Source organism: Meriones unguiculatus, chromosome 14 (genome assembly GCF_030254825.1).
Source record: "Meriones unguiculatus strain TT.TT164.6M chromosome 14, Bangor_MerUng_6.1, whole genome shotgun sequence".
NCBI lineage: Eukaryota > Metazoa > Chordata > Mammalia > Rodentia > Muridae > Meriones > Meriones unguiculatus.
Window position 1 is genome coordinate 72,999,984 of NC_083361.1, and position 24,089 is coordinate 73,024,072.

General features: G+C 38.5%; 1 protein-coding gene across 1 annotated transcript in view; it reads right to left on the reverse strand.

Annotated features, from left to right (window-relative positions):
• Positions 1 to 24,089, reverse strand: part of Folh1 (folate hydrolase 1) — an 84,575-nt gene that overhangs the window by 13,214 nt on the left and 47,272 nt on the right. The window contains exons 8-14 of the mRNA XM_021659025.2: positions 22,562 to 22,660; positions 20,896 to 20,981; positions 17,719 to 17,838; positions 12,192 to 12,274; positions 9,986 to 10,049; positions 8,661 to 8,728; positions 1,505 to 1,596 (exon numbers count right to left, since the gene is read on the reverse strand). Coding sequence (XP_021514700.1) covers positions 1,505 to 1,596; positions 8,661 to 8,728; positions 9,986 to 10,049; positions 12,192 to 12,274; positions 17,719 to 17,838; positions 20,896 to 20,981; positions 22,562 to 22,660 — 612 coding nt within the window. The remainder of the gene's footprint in view (positions 1 to 1,504; positions 1,597 to 8,660; positions 8,729 to 9,985; positions 10,050 to 12,191; positions 12,275 to 17,718; positions 17,839 to 20,895; positions 20,982 to 22,561; positions 22,661 to 24,089) is intronic.

The following is a 24,089-nucleotide window of genomic DNA, read 5'->3' on the forward strand; positions in this document are numbered from 1 at the left end:
TATACTAATACAAACATGAGAGCGTTAGACATACAATTGAAATAAGATATTTCTTATGGTGCTGAAAAATGTACTTCCTCTATAATACCATTCTATGGAGAGGAACTTTTATGTACCACAGTTTATTTAAAGATTTCAAAGACTGTGGAATGCTTTCCATCAAAATATTTGTTTCAGAGCCAGGAGTGGCAGTGCACATCCATAATCCCAGCACTCAGGGAGGCAGAGACAGGGAGATCTCTGTGAGTTCGAGGCCAGCCTGGTCTACAAAGTGAATCCAGGACAGCCAAGGCTACACAAAGAAACCCTGTCGTGAAAAACAAAACAAACAAACAAAAAACAAAACAAAACAAAAAAAACAAACAAAATCAACGAAACAAAATATTTCATCTGTGTTTGTTAAATAAGTTATTGAAAGGAATAATCCTTGTTCAGATCATTAGGATACAAATTCTGTCTGATTATATTACAGTATTCACACTGTGGATGTTACCTCTACAAACTACTGATATAGTTCCTTCCTCTTGCATGTAAAGGTACAACCACCTACAGTGTTATACTATCAGAGTAAACAAAATACTTGTTAATTTCATTCAGTAAAATGAGTAACGATAGACTGACAAGTGATATTTGGCAGGAATTGTGTTTCATTTTCTCCATTGTAACCTTTTATATGTATAATGTGCAAGCATCTTGTATCCTAATAGGCACTATGCTTCTCCCTTGGGTTCCCTAGTAGGGATACAGGGAATGTCTCTGACATGAACTCAGTGGCTGGCTCTTTGGTCACCTTCTCCTGGAAAAGTGTAGCCTTGCCAGGCCACAGAGGAAGATGATGCAGCCAGTCCTGATGAGACCTGATAAGGTAGGGTCAGATAGAAGGGGAGGAAGTCCTCCCCTATCAGGGGACTGGAGAAGGGGCACAGAGGGCGAAAAGGAAGGATGGGTGGTGTTGGAAGGAGAGGAGGAAGGGGACTACAGCAGGGTTACAAAGTGAATAATTGTAATAAAAAAACAAATAAATAAATTTTAAAACAAACAAAAATATTAGTTATTTTTTACAGTGTAATTTGAAGGGCCCTTGATGTTAGAAGCTTGGCTGCTGCCTCTTGCACACAGCTTGCTCAAAAATTGATTTTGCGGGGCTGGAGAGATGGCTCAGTGGATAAGTGCACTGTCTGCCCTTCCAAAAGACCAGGGTTCAATTCCCAGCACCCACATGGCAGCTCACAACTGTCTATAATGTGTATTTCAAGGGATCAGACACCTTCCCACTAAATGCACATTAAATAATTAAAAAAAAAATCGATTTTGCAACCTTCAGATTTATTTTCAAAACACAGGATAATGTTTTACTGTAAACCTAAGCACTGGGTTTATTTGTCAGAGTTCAAAGCATTTTGAAAGTTACTTCTTACTAACAACTGAAACAAATGGCCCTCTTATTTCAAAAACAATTCAAACAGCAACAAACTTGATAGAATGGGTGGGATTTTTGTGTTACCTGGGCATTCCGATGAAGTCGGGTGAAGGACTCTTTTCTTTCCAACTGTCATAAAGAGATTTGCCTTCAAAACCTTCATCAGGGCTTTGTAGCTACACAAGTTAAAAAGTTAAAAAGATAAGAATACTCACAAAACTGATGCATAAGGGTAAATGTCCATTAATAAGGAAATTAGGAGTTAAACTACATTTCAGCAAAACAAGAGATGAGATATCTGCCTTAGAAGTTGCTGAGACATTGTACCAAAACAGATGCTGAGACTCAGAAACAAACTTTGGGCAGCGTGCAGGGAATCTTAGAAAAGAAAGGGGAGATAGCAAGACCTGGAGAGGACAGGAGCTCCACAAGGAGAGCAGCAGAACCAAAATGTCTGGACACAGGGGTCTTTTCTGAGACTGATATTCTAACCAAGGACCATTCATGAATATAACCTATAACCCCGGCTCAGAAGTAGCCCATGGCAGCTCAGTCTCCAAGTGGGTACCCTAGTAAGAGGAACAGGGACTGTCTCTGACATGAACTCAGTGGCTAGCTCTCTGACCACCTTCCCTGGGTGGGGGAGCAGCCTTGCCAGACCACAGAGGAGGACAATGCAGCCAGTTCGGATGAGACTGGATAAGCTAGGGTCAGATGAAAGGGGAGGAGGACCTCCCCTATCCCTGGACTGGAGAAGGGCATAGGAGGAAATGAGGAAGGGAGGATAGAAATGGGAGGGATGGAGGAAAGGGGTTACAGCTGGGTACAAAGTGAATGAACTGTAATTAATATAAAAAAAAACAACAAAGATAAACAGTGAGTGAACAATTAAAAAAAAAAAGTTGCTGAGAATCAAATGGCTGCTCTGTAGTGCTTTCCCGGTATGCTGGAGGCTTGGGGTTCAATGCCAAGCATAGGGATTTGGGAGTTACAATACAAAATTTCTGGAGGGAAAATATCTCTACTTGTGTAAGTGCAAAAGAATTCAGCAAATTATTGGGAAAGCGTTGTCTATGGAGGGTCTAGGACAGTTTTCCTAGATCAAAGAAAACTATTCTCAAAACCATATACTTCTATTAATTTTTTTCTGTTGTTATTGCTTCTTGTCTGTAAGATTTCAGCAGTTTTGATATATAATGAAATAAGTCATTAGATAACATAACAAAGTGCAATGCAATTAATGGCTTGCTTTTCTTTATCAATTGATTCTCTTTGTGATTGTGCCTAACACCAGGATTTAAAATCAGTGTCTGTTTTTATGGGCAAAAAACATAAAGGAGTAAAACATGACCCATTATTGAATTTTCAAATTAGAAAATATCAAGTTATACCAGGGGTATTTAATCAGCTGAGCATCACTAAGATTCAACAGCTATTTAGGTTCAGCAAAATAATTTGTCTACATTTTATACTTAATAATTGGCAAGTGTAATAGATTTCAACAAGATTAGTTTAAAAATTATTAAACACCTGCACTATTTAAAAGTTTTTATACAAAAATGTAGAGGTCAGTAATACTATATTCTTTAACAAATTTATCTTTAAATAATTATATGAACACAAATTAGATGCCTCTAGCATGAGAAGAAAATTAGAAGATATATCAGTATTTTGACCTATAAAATATGAATAAAGAAACAAAATTATTTCATTCATACTTTTAAATTTAAAGAAACATACATTTAAAAGTATAATACTGTATTATTAAAATTATCAGTCTAGCTTTCCCCAGGGTCAGGAGATTGTTCAAGGTTCCTGAATAAACTGCATTGAGAAAAAAAAACACAAGCACATGTAAATATAAAATAAAAAACAATGTATGTTTGTATGTAGCATGTACATACGTATAGAAACAATGACCAAAACAATTCTTCTCATGTTGATTTTACCCAACCTCGATTTGACCACAAATAAGTATAGAAATTTTAACATGGAAACAGTTTTGGTTTGTTAATTAAATAGATATAAACCCAGAAAAAAATTATCAGTCTATCAAATAAATATTTTTTAACTTCAATTACTTTATTCGAGGAAAACTAGCTGACGCTGGACAAACAAAGTTAAAAAACTATATGTGTGTAGAGATGTAGAGTATGAGGACCTCAACCTTTACCTTAATACAACTACACCTTTCTGAGATTCAGCTTTATAACACTATCTTCTTTATAACTTAAATGAAATTAATCTAAGTTTTCTAAGGTGTGAAATCTTAGAAACAAATTCATAAGGATGTTATTTATAGAATCACTTGAAAAGAAATTTTGCTTCCAGATATCTAAATGATCATCCTAGTGAATTTGCAGAAACACAGAATGATGGCCAAGGAGGCCTAAATCTTTAGGTATTACCCTTTACATTGTATTACTATTACTCTTTAATTCTTAGCCATCAAATAAACATCTACAAAAATTCTGCCCCCCCCCAAAAAAAATAAGTTTCATGAATCGCATACACTAACGGTGGCCCAGCAGTATTTTCACAGTTGTAGCAGGAGAGCACCAATTCAGGAGATGAACAGAACAAACTGCTAAGCTTCTGTGTCATTTGCCTTGAATTACTGAGCAATGAGATTTCTCTGAAAAACTAGATTGAGATATTTAAATTTTACCTGCTACACAGACTCTGATAAAACTGCATTTAAACTGGGGAGAAGGCTCAGAGGTTAAGAGTGTTGGCTAATCCTCCAAAGGTCCTGAGTTCAATTCCCAGCAACTACATGGTGGCTCAAAAACATCTGTAGTGAGATCTGGTGCCCTCTTCTGGCCTGTAGGCAAAATGCAGGCAGAGTACCGAATAATAAAATAAATCACAAACAAACAAACAAAAAACTGGAGAACTTTGCAGCAAGTCCTGAAGATACCTGATAAAACAGGGTCAGATGAAAGGGGAGGAGGTCCTCCCCTATCAGTGGACTTGGAAAGGGACAGGGAGGAGATGAAGAAGGGAGGGTAGGATTGGGAGGGAATGAGGGAGCCGGATACAGCTGAGATACAGAGTTAATAAAATTAACTAATAATAAAAATAAATAAAGATAAAAAGAAAAACTGCATTTAAAAGATGCAGATTTTAAATAACAAGATTAAATTTTCTTATTAATTTATTTTCTATACCTCTAGAAGAAATCATGTTTCCTGAATGAAATCCATGTTTTGAGTATAAAGTTCAGTGGTCTTATTCATAATTCCTATGTGAATTAATTGTGATTTTCTTAAAAACGCATCTGGGTTGTAAATATCGTCAATGATAGCAGTTCCAGATGTGGAAAAATCCGCAAAGGCTTATAAAAATTGCAGAACAGCAGCACATTGAGGTGCTGGATAGAGAATCTTCAGCTATAGACAAACATGGTCAGACTGGATATTATATGTGTATTGTTAAGGTTCAATTACTGGATGAAGGTCCATGTGCTAAAGTAGAAATGCAGATGTTATTTGGTGTTGCCTTGGAACACGGTCTGCTCCATTTTACAGAGATTGGAGAACTAAAATGTGTGCGCCCACCATACGTTCATATTCAGAATATAAAAGTCCTAATTCCAAAGTGAAAGAGAGGAAATGTGTTATGTTGGGGAGGAAAATATGCTCTTGTCTCATCAGGAAACAAAAACTATGTATTCCATACAAACTGATGAAAATCAGACTTCACAAGAGGAGACTTTCTGAAGATCTTGGCTCTAGACTGTTCACGATGTTTGATGGCACTGTGAACCCCAAAATTGTGAACTGTAAAATCCTGTTTCTTTGTTGTGGTTGAGCCCAATCACACACCTTTAATCCAAGAACTTTCTGTTTATTGTAAACTGGTGATCAGGTTGTGGTTCGTCCAGCCCTAATACACATCTTTAATCCAAGAGCTTTCTATACACAGGATTTTTCCCCAAAATGCATATGGGCTTTATTTATTTATTATAAACCACATGCAGTAAAAGACAGTTATGAAACAATCAGGAAAGCCATATGTAAAAGTTGCATGCATAATGTTTAGGTAATTTGTAGTTGGCAACGCTGAAGAAAATAATATCTATTCTTCCTAGATCTTCTAGGTGAGTCTAAACTGTTCTCCATCATACCTTGCTTTGTGTATTATTTTTTAGTGTTTATGTATCAATTTATTTATTTATCTATTTATTTGTTTTAATTTATTCACTTTGTATCCCTGCTGTAGCCCCCTCCATCTCCTCTTAGTCCCACCCACCCTCCTTCTTCTCCCCCTATACCCTTTCCCTAGCCCCCTGATAGGGGAGGACCTCCTCCCCTTTTATCTGACCCTAGCCTGTCAAGTCTCATCAGAGCTGGCTGTATCATTTTCCTCTGGTGTCTGGAAAGGCTGCACCCTTTAAGGGAAGTAGATCAAAGACCAGCCACTGAGGTCATGTCAGAGACAGCCCCTGCCCCCCTTACTAGGGAACCCACTTGGAAAATGAACAGACTGTGGGCTTCCTATAAACAGGGGGTCTAGGTCGTCTCTGTGCATGGTCCTTGGTTGAAATATCAGTTTCCGAAGGACACCCTGGGTCCAGGTTTTTGGCTCTGTTGTTGTCCTTATGCAGCCCTTGTCCCCTCCAACTCTATACCCAGGATTTAATAAAGTTAGCCCTAGATCAAGAGGCAGAACAATAAACCAGCTGACAGATATTAAAGAGTTGGAGGGACTTTGAGTTGAGGAGTATTAAAGAAGAAGAATGGGATTTTAGCTTAAGCTCTGGCTTTAGCTTAGGCTCCTCAGCTCTCTGCCTTTTTGGCCTTTGAACAAGCCTTTGGTCTTGAGTTTCTTTGGTTTTCTGCTCCTATGCTGTAGGCTGAGCTAGTGAGCCTTTTTGTTTGTTTGTTTGTTTGTTTTTTCTATCCACACCTGAGCTGAGAAAGAAGGTTAGCTGGTTATTTTCTCTGCCTCTCTGAGCTAGCAGGTTTCCTCCCCAACATTTGGCTCCTGAGTCTTTATTGGTAAAATAGAACTGTCGGGATTTTCCTTCTTTTAAACAACAGTAAACAGAACAAAGGAAATCAAGAAGACCAAACAGGACAAGAAACATTTTTTGCTGATCCCTCCACATGGGAACAGCTCTGAGGATGACTGAGACTTGAAAATGTCTCCATCCAGGAGTCAATTATAGATATAATACTGTCCCAACTGGACATACTGGGTGCAGGAGAGTTGACTGCGGAGCTCTGCAAGGACAGGGTAAACAAGTCCTTTATAATTCCTGCTTCATAGAAAGGTCTGTAAAATATTCTGAGCCAAGGCTGAAGATGATGCTTCAATGTTATAGAGAAATTTGGGGAGACTATCCAGGCAGCAAAATATCTGTCATTTTTATACTTTTGGAAGTTGCTTGACTGTACTTGCTACATATTTAGGTAATGTTTATTCCTTCTTATGTCTGATGGCATTGAAGGATGGATAGTTTTAGTCTCACGGATAAATTGTTTAAGATGATAGAAATTGTTAGATAGCAGAGTGCTTTATCCAAGGGTGCCAAAATACTAATTTAAGCATTACCTAATAATTTTCACAATTGTCATTATTGCATATAGTTTGTTATTGTAAGAGAAAAAAAACCTTTTATTAGAGTAAAAGGGGGAGGTGATCAAAGAGCCAGCCACTGAGTTCATATGAGAAACAGCCCCTGTTCCCCTTACTAGGGAACTCTCTTAGAGACTGAGCTGCCATAGGCTACTTCTGAGCAGCCATTCTAGGTTATCTAGGTTATATCCATGAATGGTCTTTGGTTGGAGTACCAGTCTCAGAAAAGACCCTTGTACAGAGATTTTTTGTTTCTGTTGCTCTCCTTGTGGAGCTTCTGTCCTCTCCAGGACTTACTGTCTTCCCCTTCTTTCAGAACCCTTTCTTAGAAGAGGCTTGAGGGTGGGATTGGGAGGGAATATGGGAAGGAGTTACAGCTGGAATACAAAGCGAATAAAATGTAATTAATGTAAAAAAAATAAAAATTTAATTAAGAAAAAAAGAGGCTTTCTCATAGAAGTATTAATGGTGCCTCAACCAGCTTCAGTGTCTGTTGCTGCTAAGAGAGCTAGGAGGCATGTCAGGCTCCCTTGATTGTGCTACAGATTGGAGTAAAAGGCAAAATTTAAGAAGGAAGGTCAGAGATAGGGACTGTGTCTGACAGGAACTCTGTGGTTGGCTCTTTGTTCACCTCCCCCTGAGGGGGAAGCAGCCTTATCAGGCCACAGAGGAAGACAATGCAGCCAGTCCTGGTGAGACCTGATAGGCTAGGGTCAGATGGAAGGGGAAGAGAACTCCCCTATCAGTGGACTGGGGGAGGAGCATGAGAAATGAAGGAGGGAGGGTGGAATTGGGAGGGAATGAGAGAGGGGCTGTACCTGGGATACAAAGTGAATAAACTGCAATTAATTTAAAAAAAAAATAAAATTAAAAAAAGAAAAAAAGAAGGAAGATGCAGAGCATCACCTAGTCTTTGTCCCCCAAATGACTGCATTTTCACTGAAAACCTTCAGTTCCTCACACATTATGAGTTATCTGATTTTACCATACAAGGTAGGTGTGGCATAAAGCAGTTATAGAATAAAGGGATTAAGTAACCAATTGGTTTCCCAAAGTGAGGGGAACAGGGACTATTTCTAACAGGAACTCAATGACTGGCTCTTTGGTCTCCCCACCCCCGAAGGGAGGAGCAGTCCTGTTAGGCCACAGAGGAGGGCTTTGCAGCCAGTCCTGAAGATACCTGATAAAACAGGATCAGATGAATGGGGAGGAGGTCCCCCCTATCAGTGGACTTGTAAAGGGGCATGGTGGAGATGAGGGAGGGAGAGAGGGACTGAGAGGGAATGAGGGATCGGGACACGGCTGGGATACAGAGTTAATAAAATGTAACTGATAAAAAAAATTAAAAAAAAAGAATAAAGGGATTAAGCTATAGCTCCAGCTACTGTATGACTCCACGGGCTGCTTTATAATGTCTGTTTCCTCAGTTTTTTTTTCTGGAGTGGGTAGACAGAATGCAGACTGAATACTGACTCACAGGGGTGGGAAGATGGGATGTAGTGTCCTGAGAAAGAATTGGTTATATGTGAAAGTTCAGGAAAGGAAATACTTGTCATGAGAAAGAAAGAAAACTATATATATAAAATCAATGTGTAATATAACAATGGCACCCAGAAATCATTGCGGAGTTTCTGGGGTGACATTTCCTTCTCTTTACCTCTTTGGTTAGGTTGTACACTAAGCTGTGCATCAGTGGTGTGCAATCAACTCTCAGAGTGTAGTTTCCTGAAACAGAAGGAACGGGTTAAACGGCTTATCTCTTTTGTGTCCATTATCCACTTATTCAAAGACCACTACTAAACTATATAAAACACATTATTCCTTCAAACATGCACTTAATAAAAATTCTCTAATGTTCTCGATCTTAAAACCCGAAACACTTATTTATAAAATGATGACAGGGAATAAGCATTAAGGATTGTTATACCTTAAAAAAGTCTTAACTTTGCAACTGCAAATGTGATAGTTAATAAACAGAAGTAAATTTATCTCAAAAAAACAAAAACAAAAAAAAACTTCTTTCACACTGACACTGCTGAAACTTGTCCTGAGGCTGGGGAGAGAATTAAATAGGCCATATCTCCAAATCTTTACTTCCCACTGCACCCATGAACTCTTCATTAAGCTAATTGCAAATACTGTTTTCCCAGCTTGAATCAGTGTTCTACATCATATCTGCATGAGTTCTTCACCCTTTGGACTCATGTCATGTTTTCAGAGAAATCCCATTGACTCCAGCTCCCAAATCATCCTAATTAAATAAGGAAAGAATAATCACATTAGAAATTTTTGAATAGTCACTATATGTAGACGGCAGTGTGGGAATGGGATGGTAATTCTCCAATAACATGAGAGGAGGAAGAAGAACTGGCCTGCACCAAGTAAGCTAAACTTTATGTCCGTGAGGCTCAGAAACGTACATCAGGAAGAAAATGTAAATATCCATGTGCCTCCATCAAGGCACTATTCTACCATTATTGCCAGGGAGAATTTACACTAAGTGTGTGTGCGAGTGTGAGTGTGTGTCATGGTGTACATGTAGAAGTCAGAATGCAACTTTATGGAGTCAGTTCTTACTGTCCATCTTTAAATCGGTTGCTAGGATAAACCTTAATTTGTCAGGCTTCTCTGAAAGTGCCATAGATTGCTTAACCACCTCACAAGTCCCTATATTTAAATATCTTCTATGCCATGCAAGTAAAAAGATTCTTCGCATTCATGACTTCAGCATTCAACAGGTAATTATTAGAAGAGGGAAATTAGGAATGAGGTTTTTCTGGGCCCACACTGTGATACAGAGTGGGGGAAATGTCTCTTAATTACTCATGAAATCAGTCCTGCATCAAGGCAAGAGGTGTGGAGGCAGCCACAGGTACCCTACCTTACTGCTAATGGGCTGCTTTCCGTGATGGGACGTAATTCACAACTAAATCATTACCTCCGGAATAATCACTGTTCTCTAACGAGGCCGAGAATATTCACCTTCTATGGAAGAATCAGCATTAATATAAGCCACCCCGCGTTCTTGGAGGACTCTGGAATGCTCCTATAACAAGATATTTAAAACTATAAGCATAACTATAACTCCCTCCCACACAAGGCACATCTATCTTTCATGAACGTCGATATTTCAGTGAAGTTGGATCATGTTTCCCACAAGTTTGGCAGGTACAATCTCAAAGGAAAGTTGGTCTGAGAATCTTAACGCAGTGGTTGCCAGTGAGAAGCAAGAGCAAACTTTTGTAAATTACATTTGAGAGACTGAGCAATTCACACACAGCAGATGAAAAGGGAACCGGGAATTTAAACATGCACACGGATCTGTCACAGTTTTTCTCAGTAAACATCTATTTAGGAGACTTTTCAGCGGAAACATTTTTTTATAAATCCTCTCATTATTTGTTGGTGCAGCCTTGCCAGGCAGCAGAGGGAGACAATGCTGCCAGTCCTGATGAGACCTGATGAGGTGGGGTAGATAGTAGAGAAGAGGACCTCCTCTATCAGTGGACTAGGGGAGGGGCTTAGGAGAAGAGGGAGGGAGGGAGGGGGGACTGCGAGGAAACGAGGGAGGGATCCACAGCCACGATAAAAACTGAATAAACTGTAATAAGCAACAAATCAAAAAAAATTTAAAAGAAAAAAATATTTAAGTTCGGGTGATTTTCTAGATTCACAGGAAATGGGCTGTTTGCGATTTACTGGCCAGAGACTTTACAAATGAAACATGACCATGAAGCCAATTTCTCTTGTAGAATGTCAATATCTACTTAATTCTTAGAATTAAGGAGTGTAGCTCCAAGTAGACATTGGGTTCTCCAAAACATTGAATTTCCTAGAAGTTTTGATTGTAAGAGAAAAATCAGAGAAGTATGTGCAATTCTGAATGATAAAACCAAATTTTTAAATTTAATTTTTTAAAAAATGTATTTTGATCACCGTGAAGTGAATCAAGGGGCCGAGACAGGAGGGTTTTAGGAGTTTCAGGGCATGTTGATATAAATAAAGAGACTGACTGAAAACCAACAAAATAATAGCAATATTAATAATTTTATAGAGACAAACTACTCCATGAAATAATCATAGATTTTCCTGACATGAGAATGAGATTTCTGGTGCAGAAAACTTCACCTTGATCAGCAGGAATATGGCAGGTTTTCAGAGAAACCTGTAATAGCTATCTCTGTTTTACAAGAGTCACGTGAGCAGTCACAGCATTGCAGGAAGCTGATTCAGCAGATACCAGTGCTACATATACTTACTTCTCTGTCACACTAAGCTTATAGACATTAGGATGGAGTTACTATTCAGGAGGCCTGGAAAATAGTCCATCTACCCTACTTTCTGCAGCATTTAATAGTGAAGAGACCACTGAAATGAGATAAGTATAGACCAGGCCTTAGGTCTATACTCGAACCTGAGGGTTCAGTGTGACTGACAATTGGAGCTGATTTGGGTAGTGTGTAAAAGGAACATTAGAAATTGATAAGTTTTTGTATTTGGTTTCCAGTACAATGATTTATGATATTGCATTGTCAAAATAAATTGTAATAATTGACAGCAGGTGTTTCTAAAAATTCAAACAAAACTGGTTTCTTCAAATGAGATAATCTTGTTTATTTTTTTTAAATATCTATTTACGTGGTGGCCTGCATGTTTGCTATGTGAGCATGCATGTCATGTCACATATGAGTTGGTCATAGGATAAATTGCAGCTCTCAGTTTTCTCCTCCCCCGACTAGGTCCCAAGAATTAGACTCAAATCATCAGCTTGGCAGCAAGTGCCTTTACCAACTGAATCATCTTGTTCTCCTCTTGTGGATTCTTGAACAATGATATTGTTCTTTTGTATAATCAGACGAGTCTAACCTGTGCCCATGGGCCACATGCAGCCAAGTATAGGTATGAACGCAATCCAACACAAAATATGAACATAGTTAAAGCATAATGAGATGATTTTCACTTGGTGATTTTTTTTTAAATAACTTGATTGTGTGAGTCTCAAACACAGATTTTGTACACAGGACATTTTGCTGAAATATCAAAAGGTTGAACGCACATCCAAGACATTTTAGATCAACTCTAAGCATTGTCTGACTGGATTCACTTGTTATTTTTCCAAGCTTCACAATACAGTCCTAACTGCTTTGCCACTTAGGAAAATTTATATAGAAGCATAATTTCAACGAACCTCTGCCCACTCTGTAGATCCAAGAAGGCCATATTCTTCTGCATCCCAGCTTGCAAACAAAATCGTTCTTCTAGGCCTCCATCCTAAAATACATGTGAAAAACAGAGAAATGCTGGCACAGTACATAGAATGCCTAAGACACAGAGAAGTCTACAAGATGGGAACATGAAAACTTCTGCGTAGGTGTGGGGTTAGGGGAGTGGTTGTAGAAAGTACGATTTGTGGCTCACATTACACCATTACACAATTTTGTCTCGTACGTTTTTAAAATGGTCTTGCTAAAATTAAATAGTAACATTGTATTGTAAAGGGAAGAATGTAGACAGTGAAAGCCTCATGAAGTTGAAAGATGTTCCAAATGTTTTACAGCTGGCCAGGAGGAGGAAACCCCTCTGTTCTGTGGATGCCTGACACAGAGTGAAAACCACTGGTATAGCCAGTGCTGCAGTGGGAGGCAGAAATATGGGAACTATTTAAAACCCTCACCTGATGTTTTGAAATAACATGATGCAAACCTCAAGGTCATCTGCTTCTCTGATTTTTTTTTCTTCACTATCTTGTAAAATTAGTCATAAAGGGCTCACTGTGAGATAACCGTATCCACTGATACTGAAAACCTTACAATTTAATAAGTAAGCCTCTGAGGTAATAAACAGTGGCCTTTGAGTTGAAGAAAGATACTATTTTAAACCCTGATTCTCACTCTTCCTAGATGTAAGACTGTGCCATACATACTGAACTGTCTTCATCTAAAAATCACTATAGATTAAAGAGAAGACACCATTTGATTATCAGGAATATTTTCAAATGAAGGATTAATCTGTGCCTAATGATTCATGGAATTCTATTTCAGAAGCACTTAATAAGTGCTGTAACATCTTTAGAATACTGATATATATCTTGGGTATATTTATTAAGAATGGTTTTTGAAAACTGGGCAGTGGTGGTACACTTTACCACCTTTACCACCACCTCTCGGCCAGCAGAGGCAGGCTGAACTCTGCGTTTGAGGCCAGCCTGGTCTACAGAGTGAGTACCCAGAGATCCAGGGCTATTCCACAGAGAAACTCTGTCTTAAAAACCAAACCAAAACAAACCAAAACAAAAAAGCACGACTCAGAAAACAAGCTGGGTAGCTATCCTAATATCTAATAAAATAGATTTTAACCAAAATTAATCAAAAAAGATGAGGAGGGGCACTTCACTCTCATCAAAAGAAAAATTCACCAGGAGGACATCACAATCCCGAATATCTGTGCCCCAAATAAAAGAGCACCTGCATTTATAAATAAAAGAAACATTATTGAAGCTGAAATCACACATAGATCTCAACACCTTAACAATAGGAGACTTCAACACTCCACTCTCACCAAATGACAGATCATCCAGACAGAAGCTAAACAGGGAAATAATAGCACATACAGAAGTCCTAAATCAAATGGATTGAATAGATGTATACAAAACTTTTCACCCAAACTCAAAAGAGCACACGTACTTTTCAGCACCTTATGGAACCTTCTCAAAAATTGACCATATAGTTGGACACAAAGCAAGGCTCAATAGAGAGAAGAAAATTGAAATAATCCCTTATATCTGATCAGACAACCATGGTCTAAAACTAGACTTCAACAACAACAGAAAAAAACAAAAAGCCTACGTACACATGGAAACTAAAAAAACTTTCAACTCAATGGCAGCTTAGTCAGGGAAGAAATGAGAGAAGAAATTAAAGAATTTCTAAAATTCAATAAAATAAAGGCACAACTTACCCAAACTTATGGGACACAATGAAAGCAGTGCTAAGAGAGATAAGGGCCTCCAGAAGTTTGAGACATCCCAAACAAGCAACTTAACTGCACATCTAAAAGCCCTAGGGGGGGGGGAAAAACTGACACACCCAAGAGGAATAGACAAGTGGAAATAATCAAACTCAGAACTGAAATCAAGGAATTAGAAACAAAGAAAACAATTCAAAGGATCAATGAGACCAAGAGCTGGTTCTTTGAGAAAATCAACAAGATAGACAAATCCTTAGCCAAACTAACTAAAAGACAGAGAGATACTATCCAAATCAGCAAAATCAGAAATGAAAAGGGGGACATTACAACAGACACTGAGGAAATCCAAACAATCTTTACAAAAGCCTATATGTCACAAAATTTGATAATCTAAATGAAACAGATTATTTTTTGGATAGATTCTATTTAACAAAGCTAAACCAAGATCAGGTAACTAAACTAAATAGTCCTATATCCTCCAAAGAAATAGAAGCAGTCATCAAAATCTCCCTTAAAAAAAAAAAAAAAAAAAAAAAAACAGGACCAGATAGTTTCAGCACAGAATTCGACCAGATCATCAAAAAAAAAAAAAAAAAATCAAACTCCAATTTCCAATTCTCTTCAAAGTATTCCACAAAATAGAAACAGAAGGAACATTACAAAATTCATTCTATGAAGTCACAGTCAGCTTGATACCTAAAACACATAAAGACTCAACCAAAAAAAAAGTGAACTTCAGACCTATTTCTCTTCTGAACATTGATGCAAAAAATAAAATACTTGCAAACAGAATCCAAGAACACATGAAGGATATGAACCATCATGTCCAAGTAGGCTTCATCCCAGGCATGCACAGATAGTTCAATACATGGAAATCTATCAATGTAATCCACCATATAAACAAACTGAAGGAGAAAAACCACATGATCATCTCCTTAGATGCCAAAAAATTAAAAAAAAAAAAAAACATTTGACAAAATCGAACAGCTATTCATGTTTAAAGTCTTGGAGAGATCAGAGATACAAGGCACATACCTGAACATAGTAAAGACATTATACAGCAAGCCTATAGCCAAGATCAAACTAAACCGAGAGAAACTTAAATCATTCCCACTGAAATCATGAATAAACCCACACACCTATGGATGCATTCTTTTGACAAAGAAGCCAAAATCATAAAATTGAAAAAAGACAGCCTCTTCAACAAATGGTGCTGGTCTAGCCAGATGCCTACATGTAGAAAATTGCAAATAGATCCATAGTTATCACCCTGTACCAAACTAAAGTCCAAGTGATTCAAATACTTCAACCCAAAACCATACACACTAAATCAGTTAGGAGAAAAAGTGGGGAAGAGCCTTGAACTCATTGGCATAGGAGACAACTTCCCGAACAGAACACCAACAGCACAGGCTCTAAGATTACCAATCAATAAATAGGACCTCAAGAAACTGAAAAGCTTCCGTAAAGCAAGGGACACTGTTGTCAGATCAAAACAACAGCCTACAGGTTGGGAAAGGGTCTTCACCAACCCTTTATCTGACAGAGGTATAACATCTAGAATATATAAAGAACTCAAGAAATTCAAAAGCAACAAATCAAGTAATCCACTTAAAAATGGGGTACAGAGCTAAACAGAGAATTCTCAATAGAGGAATATCGAATGGCAGAGAAGCACTTAAAGAAATGTTCAACATCCTTAGCCATCAGGAAAATTCAAATCAACATGACCCTGAGATTTTACCTTACACCCATCAGAATGGCTAAGATGAAAAACTCAATTGACAATATATGCTGGAAAGGATGTGGAGAAAGTGTAACCCTCCTTCGTTGCTTTTCGAAATGTAAACATTTACGACCACTTTTGAAATCAATCTGGTGCTTTCTCGGACAATTAGGAATAGCAGTACCTCAAGATCCAGCTCTATCAAACCTAGGAATATATCCAAAAATTGTTCAAGTATACAACAAGGATATTTGCTCAACCATGTATGTAGCAGCTTTATGCATAATAGCCAAAAGCTGGAAACAACCCAGATGTCCCTCAGCTGAGGAATGGATGCAGAAATTGTTGTACATTTACACAATGTAACACTACTCAGCAATTAAAAACAAGGAAATCATGAAATTTGCAGGCAAATGTTGGGAAATAGATAAGAACATCCTGAGTGAGGTATCCCAGAAGCAGAAAGAGACGCAGGATATACACTCACTTAGAAGTGGATATTAAAAATATAGTGCAGGATAAACATACATCTGTACACTTAAAGAAGCTAAGCAAAAAGGAGGACTCTGGCTAAGATGCTCAATCCCCATTCAGAAAGGCAAAAAGGATGGACATCGTAGGAGGGAGAAAACAGGGAACAGGACAGGAGCCTACCACAGAGGGCTTTTGAAAGACTCTACCCTTGCAGGGTATTAAAGCAGATGCTGAGACTTGTAGCCAAACTTTGGGCAGAGTACAGAAAATCTTATGAAAGAAGGAGATAGAAAGTCCTAGAGAGGACAGGAGCTCCACAAGGAGATCAACAGAACCAAGAAATCTGGGCTCAGGGGTTTTTTCTAAGACTGATATGCCAAGGACCATTCAAGGAGATAACCTAGAACCCCTGCACAGATGTAGCCCATGGCAGCTCAGTCTCTAATTGGTTCCCTAGTAATGGGAACAGGGACTGTCTCTGACATGGACTCAGTGGCTGGTTCTTTGATCACTTCCCTCTGAGAGGGGAGCAGCCTTACCAGGCCACAGAGGAGGACAATTCAGCCAGTCCTGATGAGACCTGATAGGCTAAGATCAGAGGGAAGGAGAGTAGGACCTCCCCTATCAGTATAATTGGGGAGGCTTATGGGAGGAGATGTGGGAGGGAGTCAATTTGACCCTTCTTCTCCCAAGCTACTTACTACAGGTGACCTGAGATCTTCTGAATTGAAGGGAATGCAATAGCTCCCCCATTTTGGCCAGGAAACCATTGATAGAGCAGCCAGTAACCACATTGTTTATTTCAGATTGTCAGTTTATACATTAATATTTTACAAACTAAATATTAGAAGTATAATTAACTAACATTAATGCTTGCCCTGCCTAGCTCCTCACAATTGTTAATAATCCATTGACATCCTTGTGCCAATATTCACGGTTTTTCTCCTGTGTACTGGAGATGGAGGAGAAGGCTTCCTGTACACAAGGCATGTGTTCTAACACTGAGCTACTTCCTGGTCACTGAGATAGTATTTTCACACTCACTGTCCAAAAGATTAAATTGATATTCCCTGAATTTGTCTTTTTATTCTTTATTAATTACACTTTATTCGCTTTGTATCCCCCCTGTTGTTCCCTCCCTCCTCCCTTCCAATCCCTCCCTTCCTCCCCCCTATGCATGCATGCCTCTCCCCAAGCCCACTGAGAGGGGAGGTCTTCTTTTCCTTCCTTCTGATCCTAGTCAATTAGGTCTCATCAGGAGTGGCTGCATTGTCTTCTTTACAAGGAGAGTAACAGAACCAAAAAATCTGAGCACAAGGGTTTTTCCTGAGACTGATACTCCAACCAAGGCCTATGCATGGAGATAACCTAAGACCCTTGCACAGATGTAGCCCATGGCAGTTCAGTATCCAAGTGGGTTCCATTGTAATAGGAACAGAGACTGTCTCTGACATGAACTGATTGGCCTGCTCTTTAATCACCTCCCCCTGAGGGGGGTGCAGCATTACCAGGCCACAGAATTTTTTTTTTAAGTCACTGTTTCCCTTACCTTTCTTTTTCAGGGTTCCAAAGCTCCTCACAATCTCATGAACAACAGCTGCTCCGCTCTGAGGGTCAATGCCGCCAAACACCCAGGCATCTCGGTGACCACCAAGAATGACGTATCTGTCTACAAGTCAACAGAGCAAGGGTCGCAACAGAGCAAACTGAAAATGGCTCCATCGCATTCACAGCTCAGAGAGAAGTACCCGGGTTCCTCAGGCCTGTGAACATTGGCCATTTGTTCCGATTTCAGTACTTGTTTCATCTATGTGACTCAAAAATTAAGTTGGTGCATTATTGAAGGGATAGGCATACAGAAAACAGGAACGTATGAAATTGTGTCTGTCTGCCTACCTCCTCACAGTTCTGTAATACCTGTTGTCATTTTGTGCCTATCGTGTTCAGAGAGAACACAACTCTTCACTTCCTGGTCCTATTCCACATCTCATTAAACAAATGTTCTTTTTGACCATTTCTATCTACTATCGGAGGAGGAAAATGCTTGAGTTGAAAGTTTGGGGGTAATCTTTTCCCATTTGAGTAGACAATTACCACCTTTACGTGTCAAGATCTTCATTTAGAGCATGATCTCCTCGAATCATGATCTCCTTGTCCCTGGTTTATGTGTATTTCAACCCTCCCCCACTTCCCAATGCTCATCATAGTCCCTGAACAAAATAATCATCTAGCAAGATTCAGTAAGTCGCTGTGTGTGTGTGTGTGTGTGTGTGTGCGCGCGCGCGCGCCCATATGTGTATGTAGTTTATTACTTACAAGCCTTAATTTTATAATACTGTTGGTTCTGAAATAAGAGATCATCTTTATTCTTGGTATGGTGCAGCCCATAACGGTAATTTCAGTGTTTGGGAGGAAATAATATAAAACTGAGTTTAATTACACGAGAACATGTCTCAGAAAAACAAACAAGCAATATACGCTTGTAAGAAATACATGTAATTTAATTGTACTATTTGTGTTAAAAAATAATATCAAGTACATTCTCACAAATCAAGACCTAAATTCTAAAGCTTTAACAGATATAATTAGATACATATAGTTTTCCATCTGAGTCTCACAATGTAACACGAACCACACTTAAGGAAGGCCCCAGGCCCAGGACTAGATGGTTAACCAGAAAATAAAATCAGTGGTACTTATGGAGATTGCTTCATCTCATGTTGCTTTGTTTTGGCATTTTAAGTTTATGTATTGTGCTTTATGTTTTGTGTTTTTATGGGTTGTGTGTTTCTACTGCTCATGGCTAGTTTTTTCTTCTGTTTATTTTGTGGTTTGGGGGTGTTTTTTTTTTACATGGTCATCTCAATAAATTTGTATGTTTTGTATGTAGCTTCAGGAACCACTTCTACAATTACATTTGGAAAAATGTGACTTACGGTATTTTATTACAAACAAAATAAAATAAATATCACATTAACCATAACACCAACATTAACACATCATATTATTTGGAATCACAGTAGATAAACTAGAACATATATTTCATTGTCAAGGGTTACAGTATTTCTGTAAAAAATATTTCTATTGTGTAGAGCACACTACAGAGGATGATTTATAAATATATGAGACCCTTAGTCACCTGCCTGATTATGCTTTTCTAATGCCTTTATGTTCTGATCAGTATTTTCCACATTGCCATTAGAAATCATATTCCACTATTGTTTTCTATAGAAACCTCTTATTAACTCCTTTTTATTTCTACTTGCTACAACTATTGTGCCTCTCCTCGCTTCAGTTTGGCAGTGTGTTTTCTATTCTTTTATAACAATTTGTTCTTTCACAGTTACTTTACACATACTTATCTGATTTATTTGCAGTGCTTTTAGAGGTGAAGCTAACATGACAAAGAGCAGATGAAAAGTATTTGGAAGTTATTCCTCCATGCATGGAATTAGAGATGGAAGACCAATGGAGATGGTTTAACATTCTCATTCAAGAAATAGATGAATAACAAGAAAACAGTGCTTTATAGCCACCATTAGCTATGTCAAAAAAAGAGATGTTCAATCATAAGTAGTTATCTGGGCATAGGGGTCTTTTCTGAGACTGATTCTCTAACCAAGGACCATTCATAGAGATAACCTAGAACTCCTGCTCAGATGTTGCCCATGGCAGCTCAGTATCTAAATGGGTCACCTAGTGTGTGACCCAGGGACTGTCTCTGACATGAACTCAGTGGTTCTTTGACCGCCTCCCCTGGATGAGGGAGCAGCCTTGGCAGGCCACAGAGAAGGACAATGCAGTCAGTTCTGATGAGACCTGATAGGCTAGGGTGAGATGGAAGGGGAGGAGGACCTCCCCTAACCGTGGACTTGGAGAGGGACATAGGAGGAGATAAGGGAGGGAGGGTGGGATTGGGAGGGGAGGATGGAGGCTACAACTGGGATACAAAGTGAATAAACTATAATTAATATAAAAATTTTAATAAAAAAATAAAAACAAGGAAATAATGAAATTTTCAGGCAAATGGATAGCTCTAGAAAAGATCATGCTTAGTGAGGTATCTGAGAAGCAGAAAGACACAAACAGTATATACTTATTTATAAGTGGATATTAGCCATGTAATATAGGATAAACATACCAAAATCTATAGTCCTAAAGAAGCTGAATTTTCCTTTTTATCTGCGCTGCTACCTAAAAGTGCAGCCCACAAGTGAGGTGGTCTTTCAAAATCAAGGCAATCAGGACACTTCTTCAGGTGCTGCTCCCCACTTGAGTGATTCTATTATGTGGCAAGCTGACATTAAAACCAACCACAATGACTACTCATGTTTATTTTGTTTTTATGATTTTTATTTTATTTTGTTTGTTTGTTAGCCTGTTATTTTTTTTTCTAAAGAGAGAAAGAAAGCATGGAGATATATGGGTAGAAAGGTAGGGAGAATATGTAGGAAATAAGGGATGGGAAAAAGTGATTAGAATATTTTTTCAGAAAGAAAGGAAAAAGGAACAAAATGAGAAAGATAAGAAAGAAAAAAAGAGAGAGATAAAGAAAAAGCATCTTATCACTCTGACCTGTCCCCATAATTTCATGTTTCTCTTCTTGCAAAACATGTGATGATACACTATACCAAGAATATTTTATTGTGTGTTTGAGTGTGCTTCACTGGGGCAGCAATGTTTGTTTCTGATTCACCAATATTTGCAAAACAGATGCTATGCTTACCTGGCTCCACAGCTCCTTTGAGGCTACCAATCACATTATAGATTCTTGTCACTTTACTGTAGGTATGGATGTGCAGCTTGACTTTTCTAATTCAAATTTAAAAAAAAAGTCTTTGAGAATATCTGTTAACAGATTTAAACCCCCATTTCTTTTCTTTTTAATTAATTAATTTTTTATTATCTACAGTTTATTCATTTTTTAATCCCAGATGTAGCCCCCTCTTTTGTCTCCTCCCTATCTCACCCTCCCTCCCTCATCTCACCCTACATCCCCCCTCCAGTGGAGGGGAGGTCCTCCACCCCCTCCCTCTGACCTTAGCCTATCAGGTCTCATCAGGACTGATATTGGCTAAACATACTAAAATATGTACACCTAAAGAAGCTAAGGAAGAAGGAGGACCCTAGGTAAGATAATCAGTCCTCACTCAGAAAGGCAAACTGGACAGACATTGGAAGAGGGAGAAAACAGGGAACAGGACAGCAGCCTACCACAGAGGGCCTCTGAAAGACTCTACCCAGCAGGGTATCAAAGCAAAAGCTGAGACTGATAGTCAAACTTTGGGCAGAGTGCAAGGAATCTTATAAAAGAAGGGGGAGATGAAAGACCTGGAGGGGACAGGAGCTCCACAAGGAGATCAAGAGAACCAAAAAATCTGGGCATAGGGGGCTTTACATGTTTTTAATCTCTTGTAATTGTCTTTTTTAAAGCCTTTTGGTTATTATTATTATTATTATTATTATTATTATTATTATTTACAATGTATTCACTTTGTATCCCAGTTGTTGATCCTTCCTCATCTCCTCTTGGTCCCACCTTCCCTCCTTCTTCCTTTCTTGTCTCTTTTCCCTAGTCCACTGAAAAAGGGAGGTCCTCCTCCCCTACTGTCTCACCCTAGCCTATCATGTCCCATTAGGATTGCCAGGATCATCCTCCTCTGTGGGCTGCATAGGTCACTCCCTATGCAGAGAAGTGAGGAACCAGGCAACAATAGTACATGTCAGAGACTGTCTATTTTCCTCTTACTAGGAACCCACATGGAGAATGAGATGTCTATGGGCTACATCTGAGCAACAGGGGGTCTAGGTCCACTCTATGTATGGTCTTTGCATCAGTCTCTGCAGTCCCCCGTGGACCATGCTTTTTTGGTCTCCTTGTGTGGCTCCTGTCCTTTCCAGTTTCTTTTATATCCCCATTCTTTGGTAAGACTCCCTGTGCTCTGTCCAAAGTTTGGCTGTGAATCTCTGCATCTGCTTTGATCGCCTGCTGGTTGGAACCTTTTAGAAGACATATGCGGTAGGCTCCAGTCCAGAAAATGAAGAAGCTATCAGAAGATGGCAAGATCTCCCATGTTCATGGATTGGTAGGATTAACATAGTAAACAGTGGCCATCCTACCAAAAGCAAACTACAGATTCAATGCAATTCTCATCAAAATACCACACAATTCTTTATAGAGCTTGGAATAACAATTCTCAACTTCATATGGGGAAAACAAAACAAAACAAAACAAACAAACAAAAAAAAAAAAACCCAGAATACTAAAACCATCCTGTACAATAAAAGAACTTTTGGAGGCATCTCTATTCCTGATCTCAATAAACCCACACTCCTATGGACACCTGATTTTTAAAGTCTTTTGTGTAAAAGGATTATAATAACAGCTTAACCGTGTTGAAAAGTTTCCAGCAAAGCCAGGTCCCACGTTGTAAGGTACATTGAGACCTCCTTTCCAGCTGCTGTCAGGGGGGGCTAATCCACCCATGTGTCTGTTGAACATTAAAAGAAATTATTAGTTGCACAACGTTTGACAAGGCAAGTTAAGATGTCAAGAAATCTACTGTCTAGGACATTTGTCTCATTACAGCCTTTATGAGTGAACAACAGACTAAATTGCTTTGCATGCAATATCCATTGACTTTTCCTGCCACTCCCATAAGGCAGTGTCCACTATCAATTCTGCTTTGCATATGAGGAGCATAAGGACAAGAATGAATGTATAGCAATGGCCAAAGTCATGGTTGTAAGAGATACAGCTAATATACAAGAACCCAAACTGTGTTACTACTGGGAAATGGGAAATCATGTTTTAAAACCCTCTCTACCACATATGCTAACAGAAGAACCTGAAGTCTGCTTGCAGTCTTTTACTATGATATTTCTCCTACTTATAGAATACTACATATACATATATGTAGTCATAATTCATGAAGATACACATATTAGGAAGAAACAAAGAACAATAAACCCACATTATTTTTTTAAAATTACAAGCAGGGGTCCAAATTTTTATGTCATTAATTTAGAAAACAAAACAATTAGACAGATCAAAGGATTTTGGTGAACAGCTACCACATAGCTCTAAAGATTTGAGAAGATGACATTGTAAGCTTTCAAATGGCATTCTTCATAACATTTGCCTGACTGCTACCAGAGAATGGACTGACTTTATTCAGATATAAAAATTAAACGGACTGTTACTAAGCAGGTGGATGAATGTAGTTATAGAAAAAATTAAAACGTACAGTTAAATATTAGTAATTTCTTCCTTCACCATAACTAAATTTCGTATAAGCCCTGCTTTAAGAACAAAAGAGAATTCGGGAGTCTGCCCAAACATTTGTGCTTGCTAAAATATTACTTTCTTTCTTAGATGCAGTTTTACTTACTCACTGCCTGAAAAAAATAATGCTCTTACTTGAATTGGCACAAAGTTGCTAAAATATGAAATGTGGAGTTGAAAATTTCCATCTGTTTTTTATGATTTTCTTGCACTCTGCACACACTGAGCTTTGCACAGTTGCAGGCTCTACAGTTCTCTGTTTTGTTTTGTTTGTTTCTCTACATAGGGGCTTGTCTACTCCTTATCTATTTTAGAAAATGTTAATTGTTCAACTTGGCTTATAATTATCTCCCTATTCAATAATAAAATGTGTCTCTGGGTGATTTTATTTTCACTTGGAAAAATGTCCATGATCATTAAAATAAATGACAGCTTATGCTGGCAAGGATGTGAGGTAAAGGGAACACTCAACCATTGCAGGTGGGAGTGAAACCTTGTACACACAGTATAGAAATCTGTGTGGCGGTTCCTAGGGTTACTGGAACCACTTCATATTTAACAATATGATTCTTGGGAATAAACCTAGAGGACTCAGTGTTCTACTACAAAAACAATTATACAAACATGTCAATGTC